The 19277-nt window shown below is 41.5% G+C and overlaps 1 protein-coding gene across 7 annotated transcripts in view; it reads left to right on the top strand.

Moving 5' to 3' along the window:
* Positions 1-19026, top strand: part of NTNG1 (netrin G1) — a 344911-nt gene extending 325885 nt beyond the window's left edge. For all 7 annotated transcript variants that reach the window (XM_047727940.1, XM_047727937.1, XM_047727939.1 and 4 more), the window contains one exon: positions 17155-19026. In XM_047727940.1, coding sequence (XP_047583896.1) covers positions 17155-17384 — 230 coding nt within the window. In that variant the 3' untranslated portion in view covers positions 17385-19026. The remainder of the gene's footprint in view (positions 1-17154) is intronic.
* Positions 19027-19277: the final 251 nt, after the last annotated feature.

The following is a 19277-nucleotide window of genomic DNA, read 5'->3' as shown; positions in this document are numbered from 1 at the left end:
ACCCACCCACCTCCGCCCACCCCCTCAGCACCAAATGATGCATAAAATGACATATCAACATGTGTTTTTCTTTTTAGTTACCAAACAGGAAGAAGGACTATATAGAGATTTTTTTTTTAATTTCTTAAGAGGAGGAGAGAAACTAATTTTTCAGAAGCTCTTGCTACTGGAGAGATGTTTCATAGACAATTGTATCTCATTTAGACCTCTCTATCCTCAAAATAGTTACCATTTATTGGTAATTTTTTTATATGCAGTACCTATTTGTACCTTTGGAAGTACCCTGCTAGGAAAACATGTTGTGTCTGTTTTACAGATGTGGAAGGTTCAGGGAGGTTACTTGCCCTGCCAAGTTCCCACCCCTAGTAAGGTAGAAGAGTGGAGATTTGAGCCAGCTTTGTATGATGTCACAGCCTTTCCTCTTTCTCCTAAAGAGTGGGTTAGAGACAAACTATACTAGGGGACTTGACTTTCAGTTATCTCTTTAATCTATCGGACAAATCAGGAAATTAGATTTCACCCTCACTTTCCCCCACTCCAGCCAGCTCCAGTCTTCGTTTGTGCCTTGACTGGTCTCCAAGAATGTCCTGAGCTAGATTCACAGCCCAGTTAGCACACTGATGATGCATTTTGATGTCATCAGGCAAGTGCCCATCATCAACATGAATTCATTATGTACTTCTTAGGAAATAAACTGATGAAGGTTGGAAATCACTGAAAATCCTTTACTCTTTCATGTGGTCATTCAGTCTTTACCAGTTATTCTCACATTATTGCTCTTGGCAATATAATTAAGGATCTATTGATGTGTAGCATTGTAAAATAAATCTATATCATATAGTTTATAACTTGGTCATACAAACTCATTTATCTTGAAATTTTGGCATAATTCTTCTTTACTGACTGAATTTTTATCATAAACATTCATCTAATTAGTTATGGAATACTAGAAAAAATAATACACAATTTCAGTTCATGGTACCTTTGTTCTTTGTTTTTTTTTTACACTTGTTCCCACAAAATAGAATCAATGAATTAAAATAGCATACTAATAACCCAGAATATTAATCAAGACATTTTTAGTATTTAAGCATTAGAGCAAAAGAAAACCCAAGAGTTCTCATTAGAAACTTATCAAATTGTCAGAAAACCTCTGTCGTCCACTTACTACCCTTGTGAATCTTCTCTTTCTTTGCAATCTGTAAATAAACTACCCTGTTTTGTCTTGCTGAAGCCAGGCCAGCCATAGGCAAACCTTTAGATTAGAGCGTTTAAACATTATAGGGGGATTTGACAAGCACAAAGATTTATAACCAACAGCATCATTAGCACAAAGGAATTACCTGATTGAACATGTCGGAGACCTGCCTGAAACATCCTAATAGGCTGGAGTGATATTCAGAAGATGTGACCAGTTAAGGGCACCTGGTATAGAAAGCAAGCAGTGCATGGAAATGAGTGACTTAGATACAGATGAAAGGTCTAATGCAGCAGTGACAGGTAGCAGGAACCCAGGAAAGGGGGCAGGTGAATGGAAGCAAAGAACTTTAGATTAACCAAGAGACCTACATGGATCAACTGGTACAAAACAGTTAGCACCCTGGAAGATAAAACCAGCTGAAGTGATCCATGTAGGATCATGCAGCGTGCCAAGCAGCACATCCAGTGACGAGACATGTTTGTTTGAGTCAGAGTCTTAACTTTGGCCTCAGGAGAAGTCAGAAGGTTGAATTTGTAGAGTGCAAAAGTCTGTTCACCCTTCTGCACTTTCTTTATAGGGAATACATGAGATTTATTCATCCTTCTGGTCCTTGGAATAAAATAGCCATGATAGAAGTTACATCTAAGATATAGTTTAAGATTCTGAAGGCTTTCTACTTTAAGTGTGATCCATGCTCAGAAACAAGCAGAGCTGAAGACCTTCCACCCTGCCCTGAGGAGGACCCGTACCTCTGGAGAGCATTATGTTTGTAGTTCTCTCCAAATCAACCCAGCCCCGCATTGTCCTCCTTGCCCCTCTCTCCTTGCTGCTCTCCTTTTCTCCAAAGAATTAAAAGAAACAGAAACAAAAGGTATTAAAAACAACTAAGGTAAGGGACATTGCTAAAACTACATTTAGGTTAGTCAATAATGAAACTCAGATTATTTTCAGTCACAGTCTCAGGAATGATTTAACTTTCACATGATCTTAAGAATGCAGAAATCACTTGGGAAAAAAACACCATAAAGAATCTCCTGTTGGGGCGCCTGGGTGGCTCAGTGGGTTAAGCCGCTGCCTTCAGCTCAGGTCATGATCTCAGGGTCCTGGGATCGAGCCCCGCATCGGGCTCTCTGCTCAGCAGGGAGCCTGCTTCCTCCTCTCTCTCTGCCTGCCTCTCTGCCTGCTTGTGCTCTCTCTCTGTCAAATAAATAAATAAAAAATCTTAAAAAAAAAAAAAAAAAAGAATCTCCTGTTATGTGCCAGGCAATAGAATAGATGCTTCCAATACAAAGTTATAAGAGATATCAGAGGATACAAAGATAAGATATCCACTGCCCTCGAGTGATTACCATTTATAGACTGCCCACTCCATGCAAAGCACCAAGCTGCTTAGTGTGAACAATGAAAAGAGGTGCAGAACAATACCCATCCCTCAAATTGCGTATGTTTCCGTGGAGGAGACAAGAAATGGTATGGAGAAAGAGCATTGCAGGTTTTGAAGAGTCAAATGAACCTTGACATTTACCGAAGGGTTTTCTACGTGTCAGGTGCTGTTGTGGTTGCCTTGTATGTATTAACGCATTTCATCTACCCCAAAGTCTTATGCAGTGGATACCAGGTATTAAATTATCTGCATTTTATGAATGAAACAAAGATTAGTTGAGTGATTTCATGACATTATCCAGCAGGTATGAGTGGAGCCAAGGTTTAAATCCAGGCTATTCAAATCGTGTCTACATTTATACTTATGTCTAGCTCTAGATCTGTCTTCCAAGGCAGGACTGGGGTGTGAAGACTGGAACAGTCTGAGAAACCTTCATGGTGGGAGTTGTCCTTGAGCTGGATTTTTATGGATAAATGGGGAGTTTAGGGAAGGACACACCAGGAACAGAGGTATATGTAGCCGCCAAAGGGCAGGAAGGCAGAATGGACTGATGGTGCATAGGGTCAAAGGGGCCCAAGTTCTAGTTCTGTCTCTACTGTTGGGTTGCTGGTGGGGCTGGGGTAAAATCCACACATCTCCCATAAAATGGAAATAATAATAATAATAATAATAATATAATACCTATCCTGCCAGGTTAGTGGAAATATTTGGCAAGATGACATGCAAAGGTATCTTAATTATAATTTGTTTGTGTCTGTGTGTGCGTGTGTGCATTTAAGACCAAAAATAGATTAGCCAAGACTGGAAAGTTTATTTTGGGGAGTAAAAGCAGACAATGAGTTCTCAGCACATCATGAGGGATTCTGACTACAAAATTATCCAATGAGTAAGAGGTATTGTGTAAGCTCCGTGAGAAACTCAATCCGGCCATAGCACTCCTGCGCATTTGATTTGGGGAGAGAGAATAAACACAGTGGGAAGGTATTTTAGAAGTAGAAAGGAAGCAATGGGTATGAAATATGTGATTTTTTTTTTCCTATAAAGTGCATGTATTCACCCACTCAGGAATCCTCAGATATTCATTGACCACAGTCTGGTACCAGGCACTGTTCTAGGCATTACACTATAGCAAGAAAAAAAAACAGTCAAATCCTAACCTGCATGGAATGTAGATTTAGAATAACTCCATATTAATATAAAAATATGTATGTTCATAAATAAGAATAGGAAATGTCGAAGAAAGTGAAATGTGTTAGAACAAGATATATCCAAAGCCTGTTGTGTAATTCCTCTTTAACCAGCCCACCCAAACCTTGTTCATCCCTGCTTAATCTCACCTTGGGTATGCCTTAGTCTGCTTCAAAGGGGAGGGCGAACACCTTTTCACTGTGTTTTAAATAATGTTCACAGACTCCCAGTTGTATCCAAAGCAATTCCTGCTTGTTTTTTCTTTCTGCTGCTGGATCTGAAAGCCCAGGAAGGCACAGCTTCCACACGTTGCTTGCTAGCCTCTTGATTTGGGGCTAACTAACTCACCTCTCTCCCAAGACACAACAGCTATGCTTTTCTTAGGAGAAACCTGAAAATGCCTTTCTCTAGACCTGCAATGACTCTATTTTCTGGTCATCCTCTCTGGATTTCTTCTCATTCCTATACCATTTTCTTAACCAATTAAGAAAAGTTCTTTTGGATGTCAAGAAAGAAGAGTACCTTTCCCTCTGCCTCACATTTGAAGTTTAGTTTTAGTAAAAGCTACGTTGCATAGAATTATTGAAGTCACTCATGAGCTCATCTGGCATCCCTGTCTTACCTAAATGTTTTCCTCAGTAAGCACTTTTGTCTGTTTTTCTCTTCATTAAAGAAAAATGAATAAATAGATCTTTCTGACAGGTAAGCAGCTGTTTTTTTCTATGTAAGGAATTGTAGGTATGAAAGATGATTTTTTCCCAAATCAACCAGTATTTATTAAGCGCCAAAGAAGCTTGAAATTATTAACAATGAAAGTGAACTAGAAGACACAAGAGCACACCCCGTGTGAAGTTACATTCTCTGAGGAGTTGTGAATCCATGAACCTAAACACATAAACACCATTTCCATGGCTCTCCCAGTCTGGGTTTTTATTGCAGGACTTTGAGCAGTACCCATACTCACAAAACTCTTAATAATAATCATTGAACTGAATGCTCTCTCATCCTCACAACATCTCTGAGACACCTCTGTTACAGATGAAAAAAGAGAGACTCAGAAATTCAGCCATGAGTGGTGATGTCAGTATTCGAACCCAGACTTAGAGATAACACCAGGGTAGGCAGTGAAATACTAAAGCTTGCCATTCAAATTCTGGATGTATCAGGAATGTATCAGTGGGAAAGGACAATGTGAGTTGCAATGGGTCACCATGGACTTTTTCAAAAAGGTATGCTTGTGACTCGTCTGTAATTGTAACCCCTTGTCCCTACTGAACCCCGCTGATGTATTTGAGAACACTTAAATGTTTGGTACCTGGTGCAGTGGTGAATACATTTTTTAAAATTAGCAGTCATTTTTACTTGGAGCTTGGCATCCTTAAATGACTCATGCCATCATTTTGCACCTTCTCTTGATTCCATAATGTTGTTTTCCTCACCTTGAATTTATTGACACCAATTCATTTTGCCTTGACACTGGCATTAACAGGGAAATGGCTTTGTTTCATCCGATTATAAAATCACCTCCCAAGACTTGGTTTGACATTGTCAGGAGGTGGTTATGGTGACAGCAAGGCCACAACAGACAAGAGTGAATTACAGTGATTCCCAGGGAAAAAAAAAAATCATTAAAAAAAGCTACTGCTGTGTGATTTCAGTAAGTATTTGTCATAGTTACATATCCCTGCTGTTTAAAAATCCTAAGAGGGCTTAGACCATATTTAGAACACTCCTGCCAAGTATATATAGGAAAAATTAAGTCTCTAAGGAGACATTTAGCTATAGCTTGACAAACAGGAACCTCAAATTATATTTTAGCTTTACATAGTGCTCAAAGGCATTGAAATTCTGTCTCAAAAAAAATGCATGTGAATTAATGACACAATTATCTCCTTTCAGTCACAGATACTAGGATTCTTAATGCCAGGTATCAAAGGCCTGTAGTATTGCCCTACCTCCTCCTCAGAATGTGGACTGTTTCACAGATTTGCCTTCAGCTATATGGATCCCCTTTCACAATTCCCACATCATCTCAAAGAGCTCCGAATCTTTTTACCTGCATTCTTTTCTGTGCCTCTGACAGTCTCTTGCCTCCATCTCAGTTCCATCTGGATTTTCCTTTAGCCCATGTTCCAAATTTAACGAGTTACCTTCCAATTAAAAGAGAAAAAAAAAAGTCATTCATTTTCTTTAGGGCCGTGTCTTTTCCACCTTCATTGGGTTGGCATGCCAAGATTATAATAGTAAGAGCTAATACATTTTGCCTAATGAAAAGTGAAGGGGGTGCTTCTCCACACTTGGTTCGGCCACTCTGCCTTCTTCCCCTCCCTCCTATCCTTCCCCAGGCCTTCTCTATATCACGGAAGGAAGAAACCCCAAACAAGTCACCATTCCCTTTCTGCTGGTGTTCTCCATCAGGAAAGCAGGTGTGGAAAGGCCTGACAAATCATGGGATATGAGCTGAATTGGAGTGTCAACACTACCCAGAACTTTTTCCAGGTGTCCCATTAGCTTCCTCTCCCGTTCCCTCCCAAATATTTCACTCCTGCCCTCAAGATTTCACCTTTCGTCCCCTTCCTTGTGCTTAGGAACTAGCCTTACCTACAACTGCCCAGAAACTAAAGGAGGCCATCAAGGGAAAGTTCCCTCCACTTCCTGCTCTCTAGCCTATACGCTCTGTATTCCTGTGTATTGATACCTATCAACTGATCTACTTGTCTATCTACAAATTTTAGATATATGCCCACTATTCAGAAAAAGGCAGAGAACAAAAGACATATTTTATTTATGTGTTCAGTAAGTAATTTATTGGGCATCAGTTTGGTGCCAGGATCAGTGCTCCATACTTATAACCACAATGAGCATGTTAGACACAGTGCAGACACATACAAGGGGAACCCATAGGAATCTCCTGCAGACTCAAGTTGCATGAAGTATGTTTTCTTTCAGTGCAGTTAAGCTGGACTCGGAGCCTCTATACTGGAATGGTAGAAAATTCCAGCACAGTCATCACTGTGACCTGCCAATGTAAAATGTCCATTCATCTCACATCATCTGTACCAGTTAACAATAAGCAGACCTTCGGGCTACAGATCCCTTTAGCTCCAGAGGCTCTGCTGTTTCCATCCACACCTGACACTGTGTACTCTTGACAAGCCAAGGAATCCCAGTGTCTGGGGCCTTCTTAGGAATTACAGGATTGTGTAGGAACTCTTCAGTCTTTCCTGAGATAATGTGTGTGTGTGTTTCAATTTTTATTTAAATCCCAGTTAGGGAATATACTCTGGGATAATTTTTGAAAATTTAAGGTAACTGGTAGTTTGATTAGAAATATGTATGAATGACACAAATACTGAACTATGGCAAAATTTGGCCACATGGATCATTTCTTACGTGAATCACTTTTATCCTCAGTAAAATATGCTTTTTATTTTCTCAAGTAACAACAGTTCCTTTTATTAACATTTTTAATATCTTCAAAGGACTATATATTTATTCTTCCCAACTTAGAAAAAGTGAAGAGTCAAAGACGAAAATTAAAGTTACTAAAAGCACCTGCACTCCCACCAGCCAGAGCTAAACATTGGTCGTGTTTTGGTACAGTTTGCTCCAGTCCTTCTTCTAAGGTCTGTATTACATGAGCTGTGTGTAGAGGTCTAAGTCTGTACTTAGGGGGATCATGCTGGATAAATATTTGGGCTGCTACTCATCCTGACATAATGTCCTGTACTTTGAAACAGTGGTTTATACCCTGATGTGTGTTGCGTCGTGTGTGACTAAGCCTCCCAACAAGCGCCATCTTTCACCTCGGGCAAAAAGAGTAGAGGCCACACCTTTTTATTAAACTAGACAAGTGCATTTTCTGATACCAGATGAGAAACTGTGATTTCTCAGCACCGTTTTTATGAGCACCTTGCCTGTGTCTGTGTCTGAAGGTGTTGACCTAAATAGGATTTCAATACATCATTAATGATCGCTTTGGGAAAAGATGCCCAGCCCTTGGCTTTGTGGGATTCTTAGTGAATTCATTTTTTCTCAACATCAGCAAAGGCTTTTTTTTTTTTTTTTTTTTTTGCAAGTTGCAAAGCCTGACAACTCTGGGGGGTTTTGTCCAGTGCCTCTTGCTCCTTCATTGGAGTCACCTGTTATTTCTTCCACGCTAGCTGGGTTCCTGCCTACTGCAAACGCAGGCTCCTTCAAAATGAATGTGGCTTTTTTTTTTTTTTTAGATTTTATTTATTTATTTGACAGACAGAAATCACAAGTAGGCAGAGAGGCAGGCATAGAGAGAGGGGGAGCAGTCTCCCTGCCTAGCAGAGAGCCCAATGCGAGGCTCGATCCCAGGACCCTGGGATCATGACCTGAGCCCAAGGCAGAGGCTTTAACCCACTGAGCCACCTAGGTGCCCCAGCTTTTTTTTTTAATGATGTTTTGAGCAGTGTTTCCTTTGACTGGATCAGAGCAAGCGTCACTCCCATAATCAGTGCTTTGAGATTAGATGACTGTGAATAGAATGGCTTCTCTCGAGTATCAGAATGTGCTGTACTTGATTACCCACCCATGTCTGACCACCCAGCTGACAGCTCCACATTGCTACCTACAGCCATTTCAGCTCTGCTCCTTGTCCCCGTAACACTGATTAGGACCCAGTAGGCTGGATGCTGTCACACGGGAATCCTGCCCCTAGCACCACTGTCCCCAGACGCATCTAGACACAGACAGCAGTGGAAGTTGAGAGCAGGAGGGCAAGGATGTTTCCAACTGTTGTCCCCCAAGTTGCAGTCTAGATACTGTTCGCTTCTGAACTTATGCCCTGCCTCCCCAAAGCAGAAGCTAAAGCTGGGCTTCATGCAACCCTGAAAACAGACCTTCTGTACTGTGATTGGTACAGGACAGTGCACATTGAGTGAGAGCACATAAGTCACCTTTGAGAAGACAGGCACTGTCCCTCTAAGCCGGCCTCACAAAACCTTGTGGAGGACACGACAACTGAATACAAATATTCAAGAACTGCATGTTTGACCCCACGCCATCTCAAGATCCATACCCTCGGAGGACATATACAGATGCTGTCTTTGAGGGAGGACATTTGCTTCTGTTTTCACTTGACTACCTTGACTTGGATAGGCGATGATGGATTCCTTATCTGGCAGGGATAGGAGCAAGCACCTCACTCTTACTCCCTGGGCTTCTAGCACTGGGGATGGGGGGTGGATTGGGAAGATGTTGAACGTTAACAAAGTATCCTTAGGTTGTGTTTTATATTTTTAAAAATACCTTCACATGATTAACCTTGAGGCTCCCAACAACTGGGAGGTGGGTGAACAGGACAAGTGTTACTCTTCTTGCTTCAGAAGCAAGGATAGAGAGGCACAAAGAGGTAAAACAATTTCCCCAAGTTCACGCAACCCATTTACTAAAGAAACCTGGCTTGAATCACAAGTTCTCTTCACCTTTTTCCCTTGACACCACCTCATGCTTCTAGTGCAAGTCAAGAGAAAAACTATGCCTGCTCCATGGGGCACCAGATAAGACCAATGGGCAAAACCAGTCAATCCACAACAGCCACCCAAGTCATCACCAGGACTCATAATATTGCAGAAGTCCAACTATCATCACATATTTGATGAAAAAGAGGAGGAATTCCTCACTCTTTGCCTCTTAAGACGATAGGCTCCCCATGAAAAATACCCATGCAAATCATAAAGTTCAAGAGAATTTTAAAAATACGTACTTCCAAATCGTTCCCTAACTTTCTAGCTGTCATTAGAACGTAAGCTTCACAGAAGTGACTGTATTGTCTGCCTGGCTCCCACCATGTGCCCATCATCTAGAACAGTGCCTGGTTGGGTGATGGAGGGAAGGTTGGGTAGATGTCATTGAGTGGCTTCATGATATGTCCAAGACCTCACGGCAAAGGGATGGCTAATCAGAACTAGAACCCAGGTTTCATGAATCTTCATCAGTATTTTCTCTGCTGTACCACATCACCAGTCATAGCCAGACCTAAGTGGGAAAAGATGGGGGGAAGCGTAGTTAATGTGCCCAGAATTCACAAAAGGCCATTAGACACCAGCCAGCAAAGATTCTTCCATACCCCAGGAGCTAACCTGTAGTTCCAATTTTATATCCCACAGCTCACAACTTCATATCACAGCCGCCAAGGCTGAATAAGTGGGTCATAATCATAGCTCTTTATCTTCCTGCCACAAAAATCTCAAATGCCTAAATCAGAACTGAATGTTGCACACATGCCTTTGTTATTAGCCTGTTTGGTAGAGGTTATTCACTCTTTGACGTTTCTTTGAAAAGGACGGGAACAATTTGGAACATCTTTCCCTTGGCAATCCTGGGCTCGTTTCAGGTGGGGAAGGTAGAGGTCACTTTATTAATACAACCATCAAGTAAGGCTGTCATGGCAATGCATTGCATCGATCCCTTGAAGTGCCTGAGACAAAACCAAAAAGAGAAACTTTCAAGTCTATAAATACAGACCCAGCATTGCTCAAGCATAGCGGCTCACTGACAGGGTGAACCTAAATGTATAGCTTTGAACAAGACCCAAACACAGAAAAGAAAACTTCCCTTTTGTAATGCAATGGATCGTGATGACCATAACGGGAATAAGTGACCCTTGAGGTCATCAAAGCAAAGAAGAATAGAACAAGCAGCAACACTAAGTTCTGGCTGGTGCCCATTTTGAGCATAGTGATCCCTCTGTGTCTGCTTTTCCATACCTTCCGGAAAGGACTAATGGAAGGAAAAGGAATCAAGATCTCATCATAGACATTTTGATGAGAGATTGAAGTTTGGGAAGAGGAAAGGTGTATGACAGTCAAGGAACCCACAAAAACAAGTTAAAGAATTGAATACTTTAGCTACATCCCTGTGGCTCTTATTAAAGCCAAAAGAAAAATAAGAAGGGAAACAGGGAGGAAGAAATGCTGCTCATTCCTATTTTTTCATTTTGAAAATTCTGAGTGGTATTTTTTTTTTAATAAGCTCATAGCAACTGTGGAAGCTTATTTATCTGCTATTATATATCTTGCTTACTGAAGCTGTGATCGGAACAGTTATAACACCTTGCCAACTATAGCCTCTCCACTCGGATTCCACAGTTCATCTTTTAGCCACATAACTCTTTGTGTCTAACATTAATACTCTAACCCTATCTCTCAGTGGCCGCAGATCATTCTGGTTGCTTCACTTGAAAGCAATCCTAATACTGAAATCACAGGGGGTTAATAGGTTATATGGTGTGATATTGGACACACCGTAAATGAATTACTTTTTATCAATGGTAAAAGTATCCTTTAGAATACAGTCAAGCCAGTACCAAAGTAGGATTAGCTTTTCTGATATCTAAGGATATTTTATCATAATAAACATAATGGTGTCTAGCAAATAACAATTTGCCGCCAATACTGGATCAAGTGTTGTATAAGGGGTTTAAAGGCAAACCTTCCCTGTTTACAGAGATCACACACCCTTAGATTGTCAATAGCAATGAAGAAAGAGTCAGGACATGTTTAACGTAAATACATCCCCAGGTAAGGTCAGGATTTTCAGCTTGAGACAAATCCACACAGAAGGGCATCAAGTAAAGGAAGTGATAACTGCAAGGTGTGTGTTGGGTAGCAATCCCTGGTTGGATTTTTAATCTGCAGTGACATGCCTGATATTCTTAGTCTAGACCTTTGATATTTTTTTATTACATTTTATGGATGAGCTGATTGGTACTTGGAGTTTTGCCAAAATGTGGTAGAAGAAGTCTGGAAGATGTGAGATTTAATGCTATCAACATATACCCTGCCTAGTCATAGTGTGGTATGAAGGCAGAACAGCAGGTCGGTACAAGTGAGAATCCACTGGGGATTACAGAGTTTATTTTGATTGTCTTGAGGACCATAGGATGTGTGCTGCACGCCACCATCTACTGTTTCTCCTGAACATTCTTTTCTACGTAAAGAGCGAGAATCTTGTAAATCAGGACCCCTGATTCTAGCTCCAGTTCTTCCATAAATTGATTTCAGTTTCCTCATCTAGAACTTGTCTAGTTTCTGGAGTTTCCCCACACTCTAATTTTACTATTCCTAACATAACAAGGTGGAACAAATTATATGACGAAGGTGATTTTCTTTCCTCTCTCATTCTTTCATTGTGAACAGGGCTAAAAGGTCTGTCTTAAATCCCACGGTTCTGTATTTACTCCCCTCCAAGGGTAATCCACTCTTATAGTTCAACTTCAAGTATTTATAGTCGCCTCTAATTCCTATGGCTCTGTACCTTAAAACTCACTATTATTCTGTGATCTAGAATCAGCGAGACAACTTCATTCCCCTTTGCCCAGTATATATAAGGACAACCGCTCCTCTTCATTGCTATGGCTGACACCCTGATCCAGAACTTCATCATTTTACCATCGACCTTAATTGAAGAGGGATTCTTTTTTGGGGGCGACCTGGGGTGGGGGTTGCGGGGGTGCTGCCCTGTACATTGTGGGATATTTAGCAGCATCTCTGGCTTCTGTCCACTAGAGGCCAGTAGCCCTCCCTTGAGATGTGACAACCAAAAGTCTGCAGACATTGTCAAATGTCCCCCTGGGAGATAAAATCATCCACTGTTGAAAAACACCAATTTAGACTGACAACCAAAGACCTCTATTAAATGTTAATTCCTTAAATTTCTCCAATCCTTTTTTAAATTATTCCAAAATCCCTTCTGTCAGATTCAATCAAGAGCATATAATGCTTATTTTGCAATTTCCTTCTCCCAACTCAAAGTGCCCTTCCTCTCACACTCTTCCAGTCTATTTGTTTATCCCTAGATAGAGTCACGCACAGCAGGAAGACTTCTAGGATTAATTATATGCCCTCAAATGATCACTGTATTTTGTTGACGTCTTTTCTTCTCAGGACCCTTCATGATCTTTCATTCTCTTCCTGTGGCCTAAATGCTGATACTATTCCGTATTCTATCTAGAGCATTCATTTGTCCTTACTCAATATTCTACCAAGATTAGGTCTTCTATTCCCTTCACTTCACTCTTTGTAACAATGACCACCATCACTCCTGCTCCAAACCTGTATCTCCAGGATGACCTACCTTCTGAATGGTTAATTAGTTTTTCCAACTAAGAACAATACCCCTGAGGAAGAGCCTTCAGACCCCTCAAAGTCAATACATCCAAAAAAGTGCATTTTCTTCCCTGCCCAAAGCCCTCCTCTAATCTACTTTTCTTAATAAATTTTATTATGATGCATCTGAATACTGAAAACAGGAACCTCAGAATCTCTCTTACCCATTTCAAATCATCTGCATCCAAATCTATCCCCTCTCCCTCCCCATTGCTATTATCAGACCAAGCCCATTCTACTAAAGCATCTGGGCCCCTCTTCTCCAGTCTGACCTTTCTCTGGCCAAGCCTCACCTATTTCTCTTCTGTTTAAAATACCACCTTGCTCATAGGTTTTTGACAGGTTCCCACTGCCTATTATTGAAACTCTACGTTGCATATTATGTAGAATGTACACTATCAGGCTACAGCCTACCTTTCTAGTCTCCATTTGCCCTGGGCATATCCCACATTCCAGCCACACCAGTCCATTTGCCATTCGCTAATGTGTTCCATGAGTCTCTCATTCAGGCCCCTGTCAGAAAACTGAAACGGCACTAGGCATTTCAATAGAGAGAATTCATTAAAGGAAACAGTTAAACAGGTGTTTTGGAATTTAGAAATGAGAAGAGGACACTGAAGTCCCTCAGAGATAGTAGTAACTGTGTATAAGCAGGAAATAGTACCACTCCTGGGCAGAGGGATCACAGGAAAGAGGATGGATTATTAGAAACTAAAAGGACAGAGGGGAGACCCCACAGACATGGGGGGACATAATGTGGGCTGCTGACTTGTACCTCTGAAACCTGGGCAGGGGCCCTTAGAGCTAAGCTCAAACCTGTTGGGAAGGAGCACTGCTGGGTTGGTGCAGGAACCTTCTAAGGGGGAGAATAAAGCTGGTTCTGAATAAAGCTATGCACCAGGATCAAATGCTGCTCCTGGGGTGAAGGGCCATCATGGGGCAACACTGAGGAAGAGCCATCAAATGGGAGAAAGGAAATCCCTTCACCTTCTCTGGTGCCTCTAGTGCTCCCTGTCAGTGGAAGCCGAAAATAAAGTGCAGAAAGAGGGTGCTTTTAGAGTTGAGAGACAATTGCTTAATAACCAGCACTCTGCACTTGCAAGTCTCCCTGTCTGTACTCATACAGTTTCCCCATCCATAATGCTCCTTCTACCAATACCTGCCTGGAGTGCATTATTGTTCAAATACAGTCTCCTTTCTAGAATCTTTTCTAATCTTCCCCCAAATAATTATTTACACCAGCATCTCAGTTCCCCTGGCATTTTGCAAATGCTTCCTTTACAGTCTTTTTTTTGTGTGTGTCATAGTTATTTCTGCATGTTCGTTTTATTTGTTTTCTGCCAAACCGTGGGCTGCTTTAAGGCAGGTAGAGTTACAACCATACAATCGAGTGGGGTTGCCTGGCACACAACAGATGTTGGCTGAAGTGGATGGAATTGATAAAGGCATGCTAATAAAATTATTATTAGATCATGTCCTGCCTATATTTTATCTTCCCAACCAGACTTGAACTCCATAGGAGCAGGGATCACGCTCTATCCTTTTTTTTTAATCTGTTCATGGTGTTTAGTACAAGGCTTCCTATGCTGAAGAAGAGGTCAGTGATATTTGTTAGCCAACTAGTTTATTCATTAAGCACCACAAATTTGGTACAAAAAAAAACATGAAGACGGAGGATAAATTCACGAATAGCAGGTAAGATTTGTAATTAGGTTCAGATGTGCGTCTAGAACATGATTCCAACAGAATGCTGTACATATCTGTGATATTCTGTGTTTGTTGAATAGCACAATCAGGAGACTCAATGTAAAAAGTCTTATAGGGAATTCTAAAGTAATGAAATATATTCTAGATTTGATTTCTTCCGTTTATCTCTTACAGAAAAAAAATTTACTTCCCCAATCCATGATATTATGAATCCTGGGTTACATCTGGTCCTTGCATAGTTACTGAATTTCTCACACTCACCAGCATCAACTAACAGATTACTTTAAATGTAGGAAAGGTATTGGATTTTAACTTAATCACCAGCTTCTTGGAAAGAAAAAAAAAAAAGGGAAAGAAAGAAGAAAGAAACCTCTGTCCAACAGCTGATTTACATTCAGGTCCAAGAAGAAAAATAGCTTTTTTTTTTTTTTTTTAAGGAGAGCAATATTTAATTAACTATTGATTTCTTCTCAATTATTCAAGGCAAGCAATTATCGATATTGATAGAACAGATATTTCCCCACCTCTGGTGCCAAATGAAAGGAAATACCCCATTCAGCAACCTGCTGCCTGGGACAAGAAATGCTGAGAATCTCTAACTTAAAATGGAAACAGTTATTTAGATCTGTTTCTTCCATGTTACCCCAATTAAACAGGTATTTCCTGAAGTGTAAGCAAAACAAAATGCTGAAAACCCATGGATGCTTCTCAAATTAACGACAACCAGTTTCAGCCATGAGTGGAACCACTCTGCACGTGTAAATTTTTGCATCCCTGCCACAGCTCTTGACATTTTTAACCATGGCACATAAAATACTATAATTTGGGTCTAATATTCAGGATTTCTGCCATCAATGAGAGGCAGCTTATATAATCATGAGATTATATAATGTCTGTCATATTTGTATGACATATATAATAAATGTCAAAATTTGGAGCCTAAAGGATTTAGGAGGCCTGAATGGTCACTTCTGACATTTGCAGACAGCAAGTGTGGATACTTTTGAAAATTGTACCAATACATTACGCAGCTGTCTTAGAGGTCACTGAGGAAGAAGGTAAAACAAGGCCCCATTTAGGGCACTTTGGTATTAACTCTGTGAGCGTCCACTACCATCTTTCCTGAGCTCATTTGTGTACAAGGCATTAGCACATTTTGAAGGTGACATGACTACTGAACATGATTAATAGACAAGCAACATTCTGTAATGAATTACTACTTGGGGTGGGTTTTTTTTGGTTTTTTGTTGGTTTTTTTTTTTAGTACTTTGCACTTGATAGTAATATTGAGAGAGAGAGAGAGAGAGACTGTGTGTGTGTGTGTGTGTGTGTGTGTGTGAGAGTGTATGTGTTTAATTCATGTGGTCCCCCTGGGGAAATTTGACCATGACATTTTTAAAAAATGAAAAATGTTGTAATTTATAAAAATCTACTTTTTCTGCTCTGCCCCTGCCCCCCACCCTGCTCTAGAGTGGTTCTGTATATTAAATACTTAAGCAGCATATGTTGCTGGGAAGTGTTCTTGGCTCTTTTACTCTTTGTTGTTATTTTAATTTCCCTGGGTCCTATTTAACATTCTGCTAAATCAGTGAAACCTTGATTATCTAAAAGAATAGGAGACATGGAATTAATGAGGATAACCAGAACTTTGAAATAAGTAATTATTAAAGATGAAAATTACATGGCAGGGACCATGAATGAATTTTAGTGTCTGGAATTGTTTGCTTGATTTATTCAAACCAATTCAATTAATTGACGGACATCGTGAAATTTTGGTAATCAGGGTCTCATCACTGCATTTTTTATTATTGTGGAAAATCAAGGTAACCTCGGATTCTACTTCCCATATTTACAAGGCAATGAATATCCTAATAGGCTGTCAGGGGCAAATATGACTGCTTGTCCTCACTCTCCTCCCATGAAACCACTTTCTCTCTTCTGATCTGGCTGCCGCCTGCCTGGAGCATGCTGCCTGCCCCTGTCCCATACCCTCTCTCCTCACTCCCTGTTGGCTCTGTCTTCCCGCATGCAGCCGCTGGAATCACCTGCAGGGAGAATGGCCCACCCCTTTGGAGGTTCTTGGTCATTTTAGCAATAGTGCTTTGCATTTTAACAACCATTCATCTGACTTTAAAACTCTGCATTCTTGTATCGGGCACTTGTCCTTTAAAAACGCAGGAGGTCACAACAGGTCCCAGTTCTATGAAGAGAAGATACTGCCAAGCCAGGAGTATTCCATTACTTTGTACTCGATAGCCTGAAATGGGCAATAGTACGGAAGATCACAGCAAAAAATCTATACGAAAAGGATAAGTATGATTTAAAACACACACACACACACACACACACACACACACAAAGGCAGCAAACTATATTTGGAAATTGGGAGTCACATGCTTAGTTTGTCGCGGGGGCGTGGGGGGGGCACAAGATCGATAGAGATTTTTTTTTTTAAACTGAAAACATGTTGTACTAGATGAACTGAAATTGATTCTGCTTCTTCTCCCCGCACCCCCCCCACCCCCCCCGTTCTGCAGCGAATGTCTGCGACAATGAGCTCCTGCACTGTCAGAACGGAGGGACGTGCCACAACAACGTGCGTTGCCTCTGCCCAGCCGCCTACACCGGCATCCTGTGTGAGAAGCTGCGGTGCGAGGAGGCGGGCAGCTGCGGCTCGGACTCCGGCCACGGGGCGCCCCCGCCCGGCTCCCCCGCGCTGCTGCTGCTGACCGCGCTGCTGGGCACCGCCAGCCCCCTGCTGGTCTAGGCGAGCCACCGGGCCACCAGCCCGGCCAGGGCCCGCCGCGGCAGGGGGGACCAAGGGGGAGGCCAAGGCGACCTGCAAGCATTCGCTACCAACAACATAGGAAACACACACTCAGACACCCCCACTCCAACACCGTGTACAAACTAAGAAGGCCTAACTGAACTAAGCCATATCTATCAGCCGCGGACGGCACACCCGAGTCAAGACTGTTAATTTCTGACTCCCGAGAAGTTGCCAGCTGCCGATACTATCACCGCAAATCACCCGGCCCGCTGCGGGGCTTCTCGCCGACTGGGAAGGCTGCGACAGCCCCCCACCCACACAGGAAAGACAACAAACAAATCAAGCAACCTAAAACCATTCGCTGCTCTCCCGTGGGGTGCCCCGGCACCACTGGCCCAGTGTGTGGACCAACCAAATAGAAGCGTTCCTTGCTGGCAGTGCACTGTGGGTATAAGGAAATCTGTTACAAGCTGCCATATTGGCCTGCTTCGGTCCCTGAACCCTTCCCAACCTGTGCTTTAGTGAACGTTGCTCTGTAACCCTTGTTGGTTGAAAGATTTCTTTGTCTGATGTTAGTAATGCACACGTGTAACAGCCCCCCTCCAAAAGCTCAAGCCAGTCATACCCCGTCTATCTTAGCAGCACTGAAGTCATTCCCAGTGCGAGCACACATCCACTGTCCCAGAGTGGCTCTAGGAAAAAAGAAAGTGTATCTATCCTTTTGTATTCAAATGAAGTTATTTTTCTTGAAATACTGTAATATGTAGATTTTTTGTATTCTTGCCAATTTGTGTTACCAGACAATCTGTTAATGTATCTAATTCGAAGCAGAAAAGACTGACATTTTATTTTGTCCTCTTCCGTTCTGTTTTGTTTCATTGTGCAGAGACTTCTCTGTAAGGGCAACGAACGTGCTGGCATCAAAGAATATCAGTTTACATATATAACAAGTGTAATAAGATTCCACCAAAGGACATTCTAAGTGTTTTCTTGTTGCTTTAACACTGGAAGATTTAAAGAATAAAAATTCCTGCATAAATGATTTCAGGAATTTGTATTGCAGTTTCTTAAGATGAAAGGAGCAACCACCAAGCAGTTCCACACTCACTTTACTGGTTTCTATGTGGACTGAATACATTCAGCTGACGATTTAGTACCCAGGAAGATGGATTGATGTTCACTAGCTTGGACAACTTCTGCAAAATACGAGACTATTTCCACTTGGGAAAAATTATAACAGCAAAAAACAAACAAACAAAAAAAAAAATTCTAAATGATTGCCAAGATCATGCCAAAGCCTGTTGGCAGAGTACTAAGAGACTTTGATTTTTAAGTCATGCTAATTTCGCAGATTGATGTGATCATGTGACTCTAGGGATGCTGATCTCTGTACCTTCACAAATGCAGTGTTTACATGGAGTATCATGAGAGGCAACCTGGAGAACCAGGAAGGTGGCAGGGAAATTGAGTGATTAGCTATTTGATTGAATATATTCAGACTTAGTATTTAGAGGAAATATCAACATATACAGCAGCAAGTTAGACATAACTGCTGTTCCTGAGAATAAAGTTTGTTTTAAGTACCACCCAAGGTGTAATAAATTGTTTCTGCCTTTTATCAGGCCAATGAATGTGCCAGACAGCGAGGGCAGGGGGGTGTGGGGGAACCCTTGCAAAGTCTCAAAGTGGCTCAAAGAGTGTGTGTTCCGTTCCCAGCACACTGTTGTCCCGTGGCTTACAAATGTGTTAGCAGCAGCAGCTCCTGGAATCAAAAACAATTATCAGCCCAAGTCTATCAGACAATGAAGTCCTTCATGACTTGGTAGAGCAATAATCCATGATAGCGTTAGGTTGGAAGCCTGCTCCCAGGCTGAATTCTTCACCCCGCCA

The sequence above is a fragment of the Lutra lutra genome, chromosome 4 (assembly GCF_902655055.1).
Source record: "Lutra lutra chromosome 4, mLutLut1.2, whole genome shotgun sequence".
Classification (NCBI taxonomy): domain Eukaryota; kingdom Metazoa; phylum Chordata; class Mammalia; order Carnivora; family Mustelidae; genus Lutra; species Lutra lutra.
The sequence above is the reverse complement of the archived record's forward strand: the minus strand, read 5'-3'. Positions and strand labels throughout refer to the sequence as shown.